Genomic DNA, 17,563 nt, shown 5'->3' with positions numbered 1-17,563 from the left:
TAACATCTGTGGTCTGTATCTCTTCCTTTGGCCACCTTATTATTCCCGCAGGGTATTTGATCACTGGCAAGGTCTGCGTCAGGTGTTGGCCAACCAACCAAACAACCTCGCACCTTGGCGAGAAATGGGCTACTGAAACAAGAAAGAAATGGCTAAGATGCGAGAACAAGGCTCTGTTGGAATGCTACTACTCAAGTTTTCCTAGTCACATGGGTTACATGCAAAGAATGTGCGGTGAATGGGACCCACATTCAAGGCATTGACGAGGTACAACACAAATGCTTTGGCAAGGGGGAGCCAGGACGCCAGGTTTCACCATCTCCCCAACCGGAAATTGGGTACGAAGCCCCAATGAGCACAGACACGCTGAGCGAGGCAGCGACCTGAAGTACCATCAGAAAGTCTCATGGAAGATGTGAATGCAGCATTGAGAGCGATCCCTACCACACAGAAACCAATGAGCTGATATACGCTTTAGCATCAGTGATCCTTGAGGTACTTGGCTATAAGAGCAACCATGGGAGCCACCATGGAAACGGCAAAAATCAAGGCAGCTCGGAGGGAAGTGAGCCAAATGACAGAGGCCCAGAGAGGTGCAATGAAAACTGAACCTGAACAGTACTGGAAAAGGTATATGGGAAAGGGAGGCGTCACACAACAGTAATGCACAGTGGCTGGTGGACCTGAGGGAAGACCACAGCAACCTCCCTGAACAGAATCCAGTGACTATCACAGTGGCAGACATCCAAAAGAGAGTCTCAGGTATGAAAAACTGGACAGCACCCGGCCCTGACATGATCCACGCCTACTGGCTAAAGAAGGTCACTGCAATCCATGAGCGCCTGGCAGCACAAATGATCCAGCTGCTAAGGGATGGGACCCAGCCTGAATGGCTAACCGAAGGGCGAACAATCCTGATAATGAAGGATTCCTCAAAGGGTACAGTCCCATCCAACTACCGGCCAATAACCTGTCTCTCCACAACATGGAAGCTCATGTCAGGCATCATCGCAGCTAAGATAAGTGGGCACATGAGTCAATACATGAGCGAAGCACAGAAGGGCATCGGTAAGGATACCAGAGGAGCCAAACACCAATTCCTCGTTGACAGAACAGTCGCCCACGACACACCAAATTGTGCACAGCCTGGATCGACTACAAGAAAGCCTATGACTCAATGCCACACACATGGATCACTGAATGCTTGGATCATCCAAGACATCCAAGATCCAAAACATCCAAGATCCATAAGTACATCAAGGATAAGGCTCCGACAGATCACATGCTGAGTGAATGTCTCAGGCAGTGGAGAACAGAGGATGAGATGCTGGAAGAGGGACCATCATGGGAGGACAAGCCCTTGCACGGGATGTACCACTGGAACATAACTGAAGTGGCTGATCTCAACAAATCCTACCAATGGCTTGAAAGGGCTGGGCTGAAGAACAGCACAGAGGCACTCATCCTGGCCGCACAGGAGCAGGCCCTGAGCACCAGAGCCATAGAGGCCCAGATCTACCACACCAGACAAGACCCAAGGTGTAGCCAAGATCCTGTAGGACTTCCAGATACAGACAGACAGAATGATAATGGCGAACCAACAGACATTGTGGTGGTGGACAAAGAGCAGAGGAAAGCTGTGGTGCTGGATGTGGCAATACCAAGCAATGGCAACATCAGGAAAAAGGAACATGAGAAACTAGAGAAATACCAAGGGCTCAGAGAAGAACTGGAGAAGGCTTGGAAGGTGAAGGCCACAGCCTGTGGTGATCAGAGCACTGGGGGAAGTGACCCCCAAATTGGAGGAGTGGCTACAACAGATCCCTGGAATAGCAAGGATACAGTGCAGAACCTTCAAGCTCACACACACACACACACACACACACACACACACACACACACACACACACACACACACACACACACACACACACACACACACACACACACACACACACACACACACACACACACACACACACACACACACACACACACACAATGCCTTGTGCTTTAAATTTGCATATATTGTTCAATGCTGTAATGTTGAATTAATTCCTTAAAAAGACCCCTTAACTATATGAATGTCCAGGTAGTTTAAAAAAAGCTTAAATGTCTACATCTGCTTTTATGGGCAATCAACAGTGCAATAAACTCATCAGTAATATGCATAGCGCTCCTGTGGACACTCATCAGTAATATGCATAGAGCTGCTGACACACTGAGCATTAGGAGTTTGACTTGTAAGTCAAAGAAACTACCTGATGAACTGAATGTGTAGTTGATCAGCTCTGTAAATAAAAGTTGCAAAGCTGAATGTGCAGAAGTAAAACAAAAGCAGTTTGATTTCAATAAAAATTATAAAATATTTCACACATGACTACAGTCCCGTAAATCCTTCCTCTGAATTTTGTTGAAAGACTTGTTTTAGTCAGGTTTCGCTCTTTTGCCACCCAGCCACACTAACTAACTAACTAACTAATCACTGCACAGTATACATAGTACTCGAAAAACTGAAACTTTCTAAAAGTTCTTCATCTTTGATTTAGACATGACTCAGATGGGAATCGAACCCAGATCCCCCACTCCAGAGTCAAGAACTTTCACCTTTGAGCTACAGGCTATAATAGTCAAAAGATGACGTAACTGAAGAGCTTCCTTCAAATGAAAAGGTAGTTTAAAAAAGCAGAATGTGTACACCTGCTCTGATCAGAATTGGAACAGTTTGACTGAGTGGTTTACCTCCTACTGCTCAGAGCTCAATTACTCATCTACTGCAGCTGCGCCAAGGAAACAGTTATCCAAAGGCAGGAAACTCCACAGATCAACTCAATCAGTTGTAGTGAAGCTGATTTGCTGCAAAACCGTAATGGTTATCACAAAAATAACTTAACTTTATGAATCCCAAGGCTTCAATGAGCATTTTATTATTATTTTAGCACGTTGTAGCAGCCCATGGGGGTTATTCCCATCCTGAGCCTCTAATGCTTATGGGTAAAGTAACGGTTCTTGTGTTTATAGTGTTATAGTTAAAGTTAGGATTTAAGTAATGTTATAACTTTAGTCATTTAATTTAGCCTTTTGTTTATGAGTGTTTGTAATGTGTTCTTGTTCTGTGATGTGCTGCACCCTGAGGGAAGAGGGTGTGTTTGTGAGTGACTCTCAGGGCACAGTGATACATTGGATATGTGAAAAATAAATGGGGTTTGCACTCTAAAAAGGGAGCACCCAAAAAGAAACCACCTCTTCTTGTCACTCTATATGCACAGAACTGCCTGGCGTTGTGCAGTGTATGAGACACAGTTATTCTCACTTATAGATTAGCATAAGAAGCTGCACAGTTAATCAATTGCTTAGGTCTCTAAATATTTTTTTTATTAAGCGAAGACTTGAATGTTGCAATAGTTTAGTAGTAGTAGGTAAACATACATCTGTTGATGTTAACAATCTAATACAAAAACTGCTGTCAATCATTGTATCTATAAGTGAAAGGACAAAGCTGAAAAGCCTTCTCTGACTAAAAAAAAATACTTATTTAAAATACTTTAAAAATATTGTTACTGAGCAATATTTTAGTTCACTAACTTGAGCTGTTGCCAGCTCTCCCACTAGTTGAGTTGTGAGTAACTGAGTGACGTCAGCAAAGTGACAGAAAGGGAATAAAAGGTGCGGAAGGAGACAGAAGCCTGATTTTTGCAAAGGAGAACGTGTGTGTGACTTTAATTAAGCAGATTTAAAGATTATTGAGCAAGAAACTTGAATAAGAACATGCAGAACAAAAAAACATCAACAAAAAGTTAAACCCACTTGTTTCACATCATTTTAATCATTGTCATACGCTGCTCTGTCTAGCTCTCTCTAGCTTCAACGTTTTTCGTGTCAGGTTGTGTCAAATACTAATGCACTTTTTAAATAAATGGGTTTGACATCAAACAACATCCATTTGTTGGTTTGTTTGGCAGTTAAGTATTGGTCTGTAATGTGTGAAAAAAGTCAGCTAATTCTTGTGCCTTACCTCTGATGAGCTGTTACATAATGATCTGATACTGCAGCGTAATAAGAGACCCTATTATACATCCTACACCACCTGAGCAATGAAGCCATCCACCACGTCTCACAAGCTTCACCTTTCTGTCCCTGCAAGGTGGAACTAATCCTATAAATAGGCTATAAGTGGGACGTATACAGTAACTGATCATGTGTTCTGCACCTTCAACACTATTTCAGGCAGAGAAGGAGTATAGCTTCGAGTCACTGTTTACGGCCGACACACAGGGCAGTTAGTAGCCTCAGAGTGACTGAAAGTGCACTCTTCTTGGATTACAGCAGAGAGCCTGGAGATGCTTTCCAGGGGGTTTCATTGAGGAATCCAGGGCCATCTGTTTCACACCATTAGCAGTGGGGAAAACATTACATCATCTCCTGCGTCGCTGTCACAAAAACAAGCCCACCAAGCTGGAGTCCTCCTGAAGGAAACCACACCCCAAGTCCAATGTAACAACTTAACTCCATTTGTCAGTGCTTCAGTGGGAACGAGGCCTGTGCTGCTCTTATGTAAGTAGAAAAAGGAAAAACACTCCATTCATTCCACCCCCTGACTCAGTACATCAGCAAGTCATTCACAGCTCACTGACTGACTCATTTCATAAATGAAGCAAACGACAGGAACACACTTACATCACTTATAGCATCTGGCTGACGAAACCTAAGTATGACTGTATTAAATCTAATTGGAATGGAGATATTTCATTATACAATGTAAATATGCTGCCCAGATTTGCTACTGCAGAACTGCTCTGTGCACTGCCATTGACTGACCCAGATATTTTTAATGAAGCAGTCTACGTGCCCCCATTTTTCCTTTACATCCACACATTAGATGAAGCAGAACGGAAACTCATTCCTCTTACCTTCCTGTGTCTTCCTTTAAAGACCACGGCGAACGCTCCATGTCCAACCAGGTCTTTCCTGTTGTACTCAAAGTCCCCCACCGTCTCCATCGTGATGATGTGCTGGTCCAGCTGACGCTGAGAGCTGGTGGACGGCCCAATACGCTGCTCTCCTCTTTAGAAACCAAGCCTGGAGCAAATTGTCCACTCAGTCCCGGGACGGTGCTTCATGCACCATGGATTTATTTCATGACAGGCGGCTCAAATGGGATTTATCGTATAAATAAAATATGAGGCGAGGGCATGATGCATTCACGTGCTTTACTCTAGACTCTGGTGACTAATGTCGCGCAGTGCTGACGGCTTTGAGAATGACTAGCAACAATCAGTGGCAGGGGTCAGTATCGGAACCGGTGGGACAGTTGCAGCCCAGCGTTGCATTACTGTCCAAAGGGTTCGCTAAACGTACAACGTCACCAGTCACCTGGCCAGTTCACGAAGACGGACAAGCTACATGATGCCGAGCCTGCCACGATGACCACGCAAAGAACAGGGAGCTACACACACGAGCTATCTGTTAGCCTTCCAGTGACAGAAGCCCGCAGCTACACCTAGCGTCATAGCTGCTGACCACAGCGGGTCCTGGCGAACATGCTAACAAATACAACAGAGACAACGTTAGCTGCGACTCAATCTGTCGCTTTAACTAGTTACACGGACTGATGTCACCTAATGCAACATTAGTGGAAACGGTTAGAGGCTTATTAATCAATCACTGGTAGCACAGATCCCAACAGTTGTTTATCTGAAGGCGTTAGTCCGTATTATCCATCTTCGACAAAATGCCCACGTCCACGAATCACGTCCCCGTCCCGTGGAAAAACACCGACGTCTCTCCAGTGGACATTAGCTGCATCCGTGTGACACTCAAGAAGAGTCGTTGTTCCCTTCGTCAAGCCAGATAAGGCCGGTGGCTAGCGTTACGTTAGCGCTGAGAGGAGCCGTCGCCTTCGGTACGTGGAAACGTGCCTCCACGTTAATATGTAGTAATAATATGTTAATATGTAATAAATAAGTCTGTACAGTTGTTGATGCCTGTACAACGCTGTCACGCCATGACACACGTCTGCAGCTTCTTCTCGTCCTGTCTTTCTTATAACAATACTGAAAGCTAGTGCCATGTTTCTGCTTTATAAGCCATCCCTCCGCGGAGGCCAACGTTGGAACATGGCCTCCGCTGCAGGAGTTAGTCCCCGTTCTAACCGCAAAGGAAGCACACTGGACGGTCCAGTAAACGAGCTATAGTCTCTAAATGGCTCAAAGGCTGATTTAGTGACTGGAATCATTTTAGTAGATTAGCTGGTTTGGTCTGAAACAGTAACAAAGCAGGTGCAGGGATACCTGCTTTTATAATACAAGCTCTATCTATTATGTTGACCTTACGCAGCAAAAAATAATATAAAATATGTGTTTAGAAAATCAAATTTATTTAAATATTTTAAGATACCACTGTTTCTGTATTTCTCCACCAGAGAGCGTCTGAGAGTCAGTAGGAATAATTTTTGTGTGTATTTAGCCCTGGTTGGGCAGATGAATGAAGAAACACAGAGGAGTATGAATAAATAACAACATTCTATATAGAAAAAACTACTCAAATATGAGAGGTATGAACAGTCACAACCATGGTCAAACATTGGCATAGTCTGTTTATGTACTCTAGTTCTATTTAAAGACACAGATAGATGCAAACTAATGTCATTTTAATTTAAAAGCATTTTCTTGGAAGACATTGATGCTAGTAAAATAATTTTTAATTTTTTAATTTAGTTTAGTGACAGAAACTGTTGAACTTCTCATCCACATAACCACTCCCATTAAAGAATGAAGGACCTTTATTTTGTTTGTCTGGTCTGTTTCTCATTTTTCTAGGCAACTTACTAAGCAGGCAGTCAACATGGCCAGTTGACTTAATTTCTGTCCCATTGGGCCCTGCTAATGAGGTAACCATCCCACTAGTAGGGTAACATCAAGGGCAAAGCTCTGAAAAGAATTGTGGACTGAGTGTCCAGGTCGAAGGTCAGGGGCATTTAGTATTGCAGCAATCTCACTTTGGGCAAGTTGATGTGGTTGCCCATACTGGCACTGTAGAGCAGGGAGTCGGCTGATATACTTGATAAATTGGAATTATGCTACTTGCTGTGGAAGGAATCTGAAAGCTTATCTGATAGGTTGGTTGGTATGGGAACGATGTTGAAGACAGTGGCGCAATGATGTTTGCTACTCTGAGATGATTGCTGGGAGCTTGCTCAAATCACTGGTACAGCTGTTATGTTGCTGGAAGTGACTAAGTGAGAATGTTACTCTGTCTCTGGCTGGCAAACATGGCATGGTGCTGGTTGAAAAGGCCGTTAACTGTTGGCGTTTTTACCCATAGCTGTGCCTGAATGCTCATGTTGACAGGCACTGATTTTTGTGATGCTGGAGAACCAGGATTACTGAAGCTGTGTTCTGTTGTGCACCCACTTTGAATGCTTTGTTTACTTAGAGTTGGAGAAAGGTTCCTCAACTTCTTTACCAAGTTTGCTTGCATGGCACCTTGTGTTGTTGAGGTTGACTGGCTCATCTTATAAACTGCTGTAGGTGAGGAGTGACAGGAAAGAAGCTCAAGCTCTGGGAATAGCTGGTCATCTTTGCTAGCAAACTCGTTTTGCAGCCTGAGCGACTGCAGCTGTTGTAAGATGGCTTCTACATGGTCATCCTGTTGAGTCACAGTATAAGACATGAGGGAAGGAGAAGGCAGACTTGATAGTCCTGAAGGAGCATTGGAAACTCCCTTGGCTGTCCTCTCATTTCATTGTCAGTCGTTGTTGTTCTCATCGTTGTGTACATTTTGTCCATTTCATTGTATACATTGTGTTCATATGGGTGAGATAATCCGGCTCGAAGGACCACAATGTTAAATATTTCGCTGGACTGCATGAGCTAATTATCACTGGAACCTCTCATCCATATAACCACCACTTCCCAGGACCCCCCAGCTGCCCCATGAGACCCCTGACTCAAAAACACAAGCTGGGGGTACAACAGCCACAATAACAATAATAACAATAGGAATTTACAACTGAAACATTCCACAATTATACATAAAACATGCTGCCATGGTATTGCAAGGTTTTATTTTATATTATCACTTACTGATAAGCCAGAAAGAATGACCTGCGGTAGTGCTCCTTCATGCACTGTGGGTGTAACAGTCTGGTTGCTGCTCAGAGCCTTTACAGTGAGGTGCAGAGGGTGGGAGGGGTCATAAATGATGGATGTTAGTTTAGCCAACCTCCTTCTGTCCGCTTCCTAGATGGACTCCATGTCAGGACGCAGCATAGTGAAGGAACCAAATGCACAGCACAGAAGCAGGTCTTGAATAAAATGCTTTTTTTTTTTAAAAAGATAGATCTAAAAACAGCAGACAACAGGATGTTCAAACAGGCAGTGGTCAAAAACAGTTAATCCAAAACTCCAGCGAAGGTACAGGTGGGGACAAGACTGAGGCAAGGTCGAGGCACAGACACAAAAAGAAACCATGAACTTATTTAGAACACTGGAAAGTCGAACAACAGGGTAGCGAAACAAACGATCTGGCAAGGAGTGTGCTGAGTACTGGTGCTTAAAAGCTGAACTAATGACTAATTGAAAACAGCTGGTAAATCACATAACTAAAAAATAAAGCTGGCAGGAACAGAAACAGGCATGAAGCAGAACAGCAAGTCACAAAATAAAACTAGAAACTAACAAAAGAAACTGTGAAGCTGGAACTATGACACTCCAAGATGTACCCAGGACAGAGCCAGCTTTCTTAACCAGCTTGTTGAGTCTCTCTCTGTCTCTGCCTGTACTGCTCCCTGCCCAGCACACAACTCCATACAGGACTACTAAGGCCACCGCAGTGTCATAGAAAGTCCTTGGCAGCTGTCTTTACACACCAAAAGACCTCAGTCTCCTCACCAGAGAGAAGACTCTGGCTCTTCTTGTACAGAGCATCTGTGTTGTTTGACCAGTCCAGTTTATTGTTGATGTGAACACCAAGGTATTTAAACGTGTCTACAGTCTCAATGTCTAGGCCCTGGATGTTCACCGGCGTGTGTGGTGGAAGGGACCTTCTTTAGTCAAGCACTAACTCCTTAGTTTTACCAGTGTTTAGGATCAGGTGGTTGTTTTCACACCAGCTCCCGAAGTCAGAGATGACCCCAATGTACTCCAGCCCCCCCCCTCGATACACATCCAACAATGGGACTATTGTCTGAGAACTTCTGTGTCACAATACGGGTTTCCTGTTTTATTTTGTACATATTCTGTTTCTGTCACACCATGTTTAGGTCCGCTCTTCTGGTCACATTTTCCTCCAGCTGTCATCGATCTGTAATTAGTCCTAGTCCAGTACCCACCTCAGTCATCTGCCAGATCGTTGTGTTTTGTACCTTGTTCCAGCGTTCCATCCTCTCCTGTTGTGTTTCTACTGACACATTTCCTGATCACCGCCGCCGCCACAACCCATCCGCCTGCCAGAAAGAGACTCCTCCGGGAAGCAGCGGATCTCATCCAGTGGGCTCTTAGAGTGTGTGAGGTCATGGGATTTACCAAACCGACGCCGTTACCTGCTTCAGGTGTCTCAACCTGCTGCACCTGTTGCACAGCCACATTAAACCTCAGCACAGCAGCTATCTTGGTCAGCCCAAGCTTACCATGCAGCCATCTTGCTCCCCAAGCTCCCCAATCACAGAACCACACCGGTTCTGTGTCCACGTCCAATGGCAGCCCTGGCCCCGCTGCAGCAGTCAGCTTACACTCCTGCTGCCACAAGCTCTACCCCCCAGCCACGTCTTGCTCTAGATCCACAGCCAGCTCAGCCACGTCTCGCTCTACCTCCAGCGCCAACTCAGTCTAGTCCCACTATAGCTCCAGCCCGGTCCTGTGAGGCTCATGTTCTGGCCCCATTCCAATCCCAGCCCATGCATGCACCACTTTAACCATTTCTGGCCCCTTGCTTTTATTGTTGTCCGGCCAAGCCCAGCTTAAACCCAGCTTCTGCCCAGTTGCGCTCTCCTGCTGCCCAAACAAGCCAGGTCTTGTTTCCTGCCCCTGTTGGCCCCGAAGAGGTTGTTCGTGCCCGTGTTGGCCCCGAAGAGGCTGTTCCTGCTTGTGTTGGTGTTATGGGAAAAATTGTGTCTTCCTTACTTCTATGCAGTTATTATATGATTTATGACTTATGTCCTGCAATTAATATCTTATGTTTTGTCTTACTGTATGCATTTGACATTTCACCTAGATTGTTCAATGGTTGTCTCTGCCTAATAGACTCTCAACTCTAGCTCCCAAACCCAAGGTCAGGGAGTTGTGTCTCTGTCTGTTGAGACTTGGTGCTCCTTTCTCACAGATAGTTGGACATCAGCAATGCAGGTGTGAGGATGTAAATATCTTCACACACACTGCGACAGGGAGGAGATGGTGCATGTCATTTGATTGGGTTAGAAAGACATTCCACCCTAGTCAGACAGAGAAGCTAAAAGGCAGAAGCAACTTTAGGATTGTGGGCTCTTTGCATCACACCTTCGTGGTGTGTGCACTGATCTCCCCAGCTGGTTTTTGGTTTGTTGATGTGCACGATCAACATCCATGCTTTTTATTTGCTTTCCCCATTATTTTTATTTTCTTTATTATTTCAATAAATCGCACAAAAGGACAACTCTCTCATCTGCTTCTTTATGGAAAATTTCCACCACAGAAATTGGCGTCTACGAACAGGATCCCGCGGCAGGTCGTCTGGACGGTGTGACCAGGGACGATAGTCCTGAGGACTAGGGTCGCTCAGCCTCCAAACCTCTACAGACGTTCAGAGCTGGGAGGACTGCTCATCCGTCTGGATCACCTCTGACGAGATCTACGAACTCAGATTCAAACTCAAATCTTAACTTGGCTCGGCCGGTGAGAGAGATTTCTTTGATTTGGGAAAAACAAAAAGATTGGAACTTTTATTTTTAATTTAGCTGAAACATTTCAATTGGTTGAAAAAAAAAGAAAGAAATCTTCTATTTGGTTGAAACACTAAATTTGATTAGGAAAATTAATTAGATCGAGAAAAAAAATCTCAATAATACATGTTCTTAATTAGGTGAAAGTCTGCTCTGGGTGGTGAGACGTCGGTTGCTAAGGGTTGGCTCGTGGAACCGAGCTTCCGTCTGTACTGAGGATACAGACATGTTTTTTTGATCTGTGCGTGGTCCACATGTGGGGGACTGAGTATAAAAGACGGCTTCTGAAAGAGGGAGCGCGTTCGCAGAGTGAAGTATTTTCAAGATACGAGGGACCCGGGCCTAGAGGGGCCTAACGTTGAGGAAATACTTCGTGAAAGGCTCTGTCGCCAGATCAGGTTGGTTCCCTTTTTACGGAGACGTCCGATAAAAAGGCATTTTGGGAAGGTTCCGGCCGGAACACAAAAAATCTAAGGCAGGAAACCGCCGGACTCTGAAAGACGGGTTCGGGGCAATTTGAGTCTTCACCACCAGACAGCAACCGTACAAAATTAAACGTGCGTTTCATGTTTCCATGAGTGGGAAACTGGTTATGGGTTCAAAAGGAGAATCGCTTAGTGTAAAAGGACAAAAAATTAGAGACAAAAGAAAAGATTTTAAAAAGCACTATTGAAACAAAGTACTAAAGACTATTTAAACGAAACCCCTGAAAGAAACAAAAGAGAGATGAGAGTGGAGGAAAAAAGGAGATAACAACTCTGGGGAAGAATTGTTTGCACTCTGCCACACACACACACATATCATGTCAAGAGCAAATGCTCCCATTGTTTCTGCTCTTTGTCCTAATGCAGAACTGAGCGCGATGAGGGTAAATCCGGATCTGGACTCCTTTCCCACCATCAGCAGAAGAACCGAAGGAGAAGAAGCGCCAACCAACAACCAGAACGGGGTGGAAGCTCTGATACCACAGCAGCTGGAGGACACAGACCACAGCATGGACGCCTCACTGACTCCACAACGTCTGCAGCCATCACGTTCTGGGCTCATCAGATGAACCAGCTACTACAAGCGTGTGTGTCTGACAGACACCTGCTTATGACAATCAGCAAAGGAAAACAAGGACAGAGCAACAGCAGAGAAGACGTGCTCTGACACAGACACTGGTTGAAACAACAGGAGAGGCTTCAGACGTGATCGGCCCAAAAGAGCTGCATCTGAGGATCCAGGAAAGGTCTGTCATCGAGGAACAACTGTCCCATCGAAAGGCTTCACCCACTGGCGCTCACATCAGACTGATGGTTGGGGATGGAGGAAGGTGACGGTTCCTTTTCACGTGACGTACAAGACGGTACCGCAAACACACACACAAACATTTCCACGCACGCAATGAAAAAACACGCTTACAGCTGATGCACGCTCAAATTCATGTTCATGCTTATCTGCTCGCAATGAAGAATCACTTTTTGCTCAAAAAAATCCCACAGAGTGATTTTAAAATGATGACAAACAGCTAAATGACAACTGCTGCATGACTTTACAGTCTGATGGGTTCAAACTATTTTAACTTGCAACAAATTCAGTAATAAAATCCTTCATGTTTCTAAAAATACTTGTGCACAATATAGGTTTGTCTGGCCAGACTGTAGAAAAACAAAACAGACTGTAGAAAAAACAAAGAAACAGACTATAGGAAGACTGAGACTGACTGAAACAGACTATTAATGACTATTAAAGGGAAGACGACTATTAGAGAGAAGTAATAATAATTACTGTACGTACCAGACTATTAAAGAAAAACTTACTGTTTCACTATCTTGTGCAACATCTGACAGCAAGACACCTTAACATTCATTTTTGCTTTCAAACTTATGCCCAGTTAATTTTTTTAGGAAGAGATCTGATGTGTAGTTTAGGTATTTGATGTATTTCCACTCCAGACGGAGTGCAGGTTACATCTACAGACATTTTAAATAATCCCTCTTTTGTTGGTGTTAACTTTAGCTCAGCTGTGCTCTTATCAGTGGCTGCTGAGGGGGTGCTGTAACTGAGGCCCTCACACAGGCTGCATCACAGCTTGTTTATGATTTCACACACACTCAAACTGACCTCAACTTCCCTCTTTTGGGATGAACACAGGTCTGCGCTTGCGATTTCTTTTACTAACAAACAAAAAGATTTTTGATGTTTATTCTACAGTTCCACACGTCCCTCTGTGAAAACATGATGGAGACAGATGCAGGACGTGGGACCTTTCGTGATCAGATGTCAACTGGGTGGAGACTGGTGAACGACCTCCGACCCCATGTGACGTATTTACCTACTTTGCATACTTTTAGAAAACTTTTTTTTTATTCTGCCCGTCATGCACAACAAACAGTGAACTTGGTACCTCCACATTCTAATGACACACACTACATGCTTTTGTTTTTATTTTTACTTTTCAGAGGACGCTCTGACCCAACACTCAGTCTTACAGGAAGCCCTGCTTCCCTGTGGCTCACACACATATGATGTAGGTTTGATCAGAGGATGTGAACCAGTGGTCATCACACCTAAATCTGACCACAGACCATGTAAACAACACATGGCAGAATAGAATGGCCTTAGAGATGTTATTAACAAAGATGGGAAGTGTTTGTGTCAGGTTTGGTAAAACATGCTGTACCTTTACCCAGGATGACTGAACATGAACTGATTGAAATCAATTATAGGCTTATGTCCCTGTCTTTCCAAAGCTCATACAGAGGTTATTCTTGTTTACTGTAACTACCCACCAAAATAGCTCCCAACCTTTTGTCCCTAAGTTACTTGCATTTTATGTGAAGGTGTATTTTGAATCTTGATCAGTTAATACCCTTATTGTTTCATTTGCAAGGGTCTTTTATTATTACAGAATGTGATGTTGACAATTTTTCTTCTTAGTGGTTGATTAATGTGTAATCAAAAGGGGGGAGTGTTATGGGAAAAATTGTGTCTTCCTTACTTCTATGCAGTTATTATATGATTTATGACTTATGTCCTGCAATTAATATCTTTTGTTCTTCTGTTTTGTCTTACTGTATGCATTTGACATTTCACCTAGATTGTTCAATGGTTGTCTCTGCCTGATAGACTCTCAACTCTAGCTCCCAAACCCAAGGTCAGGGAGTTGTGTCTCTGTCTGTTGAGACTTGGTGCTCCTTTCTCACAGATAGTTGGACGTCAGCAATGCAGGTGTGAGGATGTAAATATCTTCACACACACTGCGACAGGGAGGAGATGGTGCATGTCATTTGATTGGGTTAGAAAGACATTCCACCCTAGTCAGACAGAGAAGCTAAAAGGCAGAAGCAACTTTAGGATCGTGGGCTCTTTGCATCACACCTTCGTGGTGTGTGCACTGATCTCCCCAGCTGGTTTTTGGTTTGTTGATGTGCACGATCAACATCCATGCTTTTTATTTGCTTTCCCCATTATTTTTATTTTCTTTATTATTTCAATAAATCGCACAAAAGGACATCTCTCTCATCTGCTTCTTTATGGAAAATTTCCCGAAGAGGCTGTTCCTGCTCGTGTTGGCCCCGAAGACGCTGTTCCTGCCCGTGTTGGCCCAGAAGAGGCTGTTCCGGCCCGTGTTGGCCCCGAAGAGGCCGTTCCTGCCCCCGTCGGCGCAAGGAGGCTGCTCCTGCCCCATTCATTGTAACTATACCATATGCCCATATCATACAACTTCAAGGTGTGTCCACATTTTAATAAAAAGCCTGCACTAAGGGGTGAGGTGCTTACAACGCTAAGTCCTCAGCTCCCCTTGTGCAAGTAAAACAAAGTTGTTGGCTTGTTGTGCTTTGTTGTTCCCATCTCTTTGCCTGTAAAAAATGTTGTGGCTACTGTAGACCCAACATAACTTGGTCTTTCATTCCGGATCTCAACAGTCGACATCGCAGGAGGAGGGTGAAGGAACACCAAAGTCTGCATGCAGCGGGACGTCTAGAACTTTTGTCAGAAAATCCTGGGATGTGAATTCGTCACTAGGTTGGTGAAATATGGAGTGAGTTTCCTTCCTAGATGAGTTCATTCTAGTAAAAGTCTAGAATTGAGATCCTGGTCATCCTGGAACCAGTGAGTCCAGTGAGTTTCATTCCATAGCGGAATTGAGTGTCCTTCCAAAGTAAGTGGAAGTGAGTTTCCCTCCCAGGTGAAGGTGCGTTCATTCTAATTCTGATAATCTAGAACTGAGTAGGTACCAGTTGTGGTGTCAAAGTGTGAGATTGTAAATGTGAAAGTCAATTGATATGGAAGCAATCCAGTGGTCTGCTGAAATACACAGTGTGGTGAATTAAGGGCATAGTTTAATAATGGGGGAAAAATAATAGTAAACCTGTCCTGGAAGGCGATGAGAAATACATGGAAAAAGTATCGCCTGGCAGTACCCAATATTTGAAGTTGTGGAGCACACATGACATTGATAGCATATTGACCGAGTCATCTTGTAATGATTTGGTAAATAAATTAAAAATTGAGGTTGCTAGCGCCTCTAAAAAAAAAGACACATAAACAATTGCAGTTATTAGAAGCTATTAAATGGAGAGAGTAAGCAGAAAAGAGAAAGAGAGATACTTAGAATAAGCAAAACAGGAAGTAAGAACAAGCTGCAGTGCAGGCGGCTATTCTTGTGAAACCTGATGAGAAAACCATAGGGGCAAGCACAGGCGTAAGACATCTGCATGTCCGCACATGCAAGTCCAGAAGCAAGAGCGGGAATGAGAACAGGAAGCTCAATGGCGGAAAGTCAGCTTTGACTCTTGCACTTGAAAGTCGGAGTGCAAGACGGAGCCAATTTCTCACCTGTGGCATCACACACTAGATCAGGAAAAGGACAGACTTCAGAGGACATACAAACCATGCTATCCAAATCATCATACCCAGACATAGGTATCTAAAGAACCAATATGGAATAAAAGATGATGATTATAACTTTAAGGGTTGTGGACCGACACTGGCAGTTGGTCGTTTCCTTTGAACTAAATGGGTCGGCGATAGAACAGACATTCAAAAAGTCATTGACATCTAACCTCGGAAGAGTAAGAGCAGGTTATACAGGAAAAGATGGAGAACAGTATTGCCTGCAGGAAACCAAGATCTGCATCGGAACAGTTACAGCTGGTGCATAAAGCGATAAAGCCGATATGGAAGAGAACACCTACGGGAAGATTTTGCGAAGGAAGGTGAGGATGTGTTTGAGTTCAGGGCAAGATTAGAAGAGACATTTAAAGACCATAGTGGTCTCCAGGAAGAGCCTGGAAAAGTTACTCCCTACCAACAACAATTGAAACAATTTTGATGGCTGGTTTCCTCCCCCAACTGTCTCACTTCATCAGAAAACACAATGTAAATCATCAAACTGATGGAGTTCAGCAGACCATGAATTACACACATCATGCACAAGAAATTGTTAGAAGAAAGTAAAAAGAAGTTAACAGCAGCATTCGGCCTTTTTGAAACAAAGGGGGGGTGGGGGGGTTATGACACTCAAGTCTTTTACCAGGGAGCAGGAACTGGAAAAGGTAGAGGAGGATTTAGAGGACGTGGAACAGGAGGAAGATACAAGGACAGCAGAAAAAAAACGAGCCTGTAATCGAGTTATTAGATCTAACCATGCCACTCTAAACCCATTATAGCTCTTCCAAACGAAACCAAGTCCGCACCAGGGAGCTCCTTGTATCCGGGGTACCAGTCGTCTTCTTTCGTGACTCAGGAGCTGACCAAACCGCGTTACGAACCAGGATACCTGGAACAGAGCCTTCAAAATTAATAAACTAAATTATTTGTTACAACCTGTTAGTGTACAGGACCCCGAATCAGGCAAAAGCGAGACCACTCAAGTAGTATTTGTCCTGAGTGCCCTGTAAATCTTTTAGGGCGCGACCTGTTAGGGAAATTGTTAATTCCCTTTGTGTCTGCTTTATTTAATATTTACAATCAGTTGAGACCTTCTTGAGGATTTTACTTGCAAGGAGTGAGCAGTTTACAGCAAAGGCAACTTCCTCTCACTGAAGAGAAGGATTCAGCTCATAATATGTATTGCATTCTGGAAGGTGCATAGTCACACAGTACATGGGAAATATTTTCTGCACAAAGCAAGCATTGGGCTCATCAGATAAGGATGCTACACACCGGTACTCCCTATTTCTTGAAGAGCAAAAGTGAGGAAACTTCAAAGCTATAGCACAGCTAACAAGGCTTTAGCAGATCAGCAAAAGTAAATTCCAACAATGTTTCAATGATTAAATGCAGTATTTTTCCAACATGACCCAATGAAAAATTTAAATCTCCATCGAGCCCACTTCTAAGGGCATGGTAGCAAGAGGAAGTGATAAAACCCAAAACAGACTACAGAATAAGAATAAGACAGTACCCTTTAAAACCAGATGCAGAGGAAGGTATAAAACCTGTTATCAGTAAAATGATAAAAGCAGGGATCATAATTGTAGCACTCATGTAATGTAACACTACCATGTTTCCGGTAAGGAACGCTGAGGAACATGGAGGATGGTTCAAGACCTAAGGGCAGTTACCCAGGCAGTGGAGCGCAGAGCACATTGCGTTACTTACCCACACACTCGATTAAACCAGTTACAACCAGATAAATAATGGTTTACAGTAGTTGAT

The 17,563-nt window shown here is 43.9% G+C and overlaps 2 protein-coding genes across 4 annotated transcripts in view; one reads left to right on the top strand and one right to left on the bottom strand.

Annotated features, from left to right (window-relative positions):
* The window catches only part of ulk2 (unc-51 like autophagy activating kinase 2), a 29,143-nt gene extending 23,081 nt beyond the window's left edge, over window positions 1–6,062 (bottom strand). For both annotated transcript variants that reach the window (XM_029170536.3, XM_029170537.3), the window contains exon 1: window positions 4,911–6,062. In XM_029170536.3, the coding sequence (XP_029026369.1) occupies window positions 4,911–5,000 (90 nt within the window). In that variant the 5' untranslated portion in view covers window positions 5,001–6,062. The remainder of the gene's footprint in view (window positions 1–4,910) is intronic.
* The window catches only part of LOC129604987 (uncharacterized), a 70,126-nt gene extending 55,713 nt beyond the window's left edge, over window positions 1–14,413 (top strand). Inside the window, exons 2-3 of one of the 2 annotated variants that reach the window (XR_008696411.1) lie at window positions 11,767–12,263; window positions 13,112–14,413. The gene's annotated coding sequence lies outside the window, so the exon portion shown is untranslated. Of the gene's footprint in view, window positions 1–11,766 lie in introns of both variants that reach the window. The other variant, XM_055513863.1, reaches the window with a different exon arrangement.
* Window positions 14,414–17,563: the final 3,150 nt, after the last annotated feature.

Source organism: Betta splendens, chromosome 13 (assembly GCF_900634795.4).
Source record: "Betta splendens chromosome 13, fBetSpl5.4, whole genome shotgun sequence".
NCBI classification, from domain to species: Eukaryota; Metazoa; Chordata; class Actinopteri; order Anabantiformes; family Osphronemidae; genus Betta; species Betta splendens.
Note: the sequence above shows the minus strand (reverse complement) of the source record. Positions and strands in the feature narration are given on the sequence as shown.